At 45.1% G+C, this 1709-nt stretch overlaps 1 protein-coding gene across 1 annotated transcript in view; it reads left to right on the forward strand.

Moving 5' to 3' along the window:
• Positions 1-1709, forward strand: part of CHRNA1 (cholinergic receptor nicotinic alpha 1 subunit) — an 11977-nt gene that overhangs the window by 2743 nt on the left and 7525 nt on the right. Inside the window, exons 2-5 of the mRNA XM_008634744.2 lie at positions 61-206; positions 352-396; positions 837-946; positions 1177-1372. Coding sequence (XP_008632966.1) covers positions 61-206; positions 352-396; positions 837-946; positions 1177-1372 — 497 coding nt within the window. The remainder of the gene's footprint in view (positions 1-60; positions 207-351; positions 397-836; positions 947-1176; positions 1373-1709) is intronic.

Raw genomic sequence — 1709 nt, forward strand, 5'->3', positions numbered from 1 at the left:
GGCGGTGCTGTAGCCTGTTCCCTGCCTCATCTGACTGGTGCCACCCCTGATGTCCTGCAGCTGGGCTGGCCCTGTGCTATGAAGATGAGACTCGCCTGGTGGAGGACTTGTTCAAGGACTACAACAAGGTGGTGCGCCCCGTGGAGGACCATCGGGACGCCGTCATTGTCACCGTGGGGCTGCAGCTCATCCAGCTCATTAGCGTGGTACGGTAGGAACGCGGGTAATGGGGATCCGCTGGCTCGTGTGATAGTGCCAAGTGGTGGTGTTTTTCTAAGGAAACAGTTTTTATCTTTTAATCTTGATGCTTGCTGATACTGCCTTCTTTTTTTTCTTTCCTTTTTTTTTAAGGATGAAGTAAATCAGATTGTGACAACCAATGTACGCCTGAAACAGGTAACTCTAAAAATTCTTACCCATTTCATCTAATTCAAACAAATGCACTGGGCGCAGTCAGGAATTAACTACACTGTCATACTTTTGGGCAGGTGGGTCAGGTAGCAGAGCATTTCTTCTTACTGAGATGTCAAGAATAAAATGCTCTAGACACTAAGAGTCTTAAGAAAAGCATTTGGGGTTGTATTTCAAACAGTAGGCTTCTGATGTATTTGTCCTTGTATTATTTTCTTTTGGGTTTTTTGGTTTTTTTTTTTTTTCTTAAGCTTCTTAAACCAAAATTTAAGGTAATGTAAAAAATGATCTGGGGGTCCCACTCCCATATGTTTATGCTTACATGCATGTCCCAAAGCAAGGGAGGAGCTGTTTCTGGGAAGTACTCAAACTACCCCCAGAAGCGCTGGGAGAGGCTCTCAGGGGCTGAAATCTTCCCTCTTTAGCAATGGACAGACGTCAACCTCAGATGGAATCCAGATGACTACGGTGGCGTAAAAAAAATCCGCATCCCCTCAGATGATATCTGGCGGCCAGACCTTGTTCTTTACAACAAGTAAGGGGTGCCAGCTGCCACGGGAGAGAGGGAGGGAGGAGGAGCTCTGCCTCATGGCAGCACTCTGGTGGGACAGTTTTCCCATGACATCTGCTCCAGTGGGTACAGTTCCTCAGAGTAAGCCTCTCCAGGAGCAGGCACTGGGGAATCATTTGACCTGTAGCCAGAGAAATCCTTTTGTGACTGTGTTAATTATGCTGCCCATATTGCTTTTAATGTTCCTTTTGCAGTGCAGACGGTGATTTTGCCATTGTAAAATACACCAAAGTCCTTCTGGAGCACACAGGTCTGATCACCTGGACACCACCAGCTATTTTTAAGAGTTACTGTGAAATTATAGTCACACACTTCCCATTTGACCAGCAGAACTGCAGTATGAAGTTGGGAACCTGGACATATGATGGTACAGTGGTTGTCATTAACCCGGTAAGCAGGGAGTTTGTAATGGGGAAAAGCAGCAAAGACCTGTATGTATTTTTAGGGAAATCTCAGATTTAGAATGGAATATGACCTAGTTTTTGACTGGAAAAACAAGCAGACCTTACCTGTAAAATAGAAAATCCTTATTTGTAGATCTAGCACAAGATTTCCTGGTTTGGCTCCTAAATTCTGCATACATATTATCCCTGTGCCCTACGGTCTCCTGTCTGTCCTCTGACAGCTTTGCACCACTTTTTATGGCCTTACCTGTTCTGCTTCTGCTTGTTTTCTTGGGTTTGGGGTTTTTTTGAGGGGGTATATCTTCTCTGCTCATGACTTTCCA

This window comes from Corvus brachyrhynchos, unplaced genomic scaffold (genome assembly GCF_000691975.1).
Source record: "Corvus brachyrhynchos isolate BGI_N302 unplaced genomic scaffold, ASM69197v1 scaffold255, whole genome shotgun sequence".
In the NCBI taxonomy this organism is placed as follows: domain Eukaryota; kingdom Metazoa; phylum Chordata; class Aves; order Passeriformes; family Corvidae; genus Corvus; species Corvus brachyrhynchos.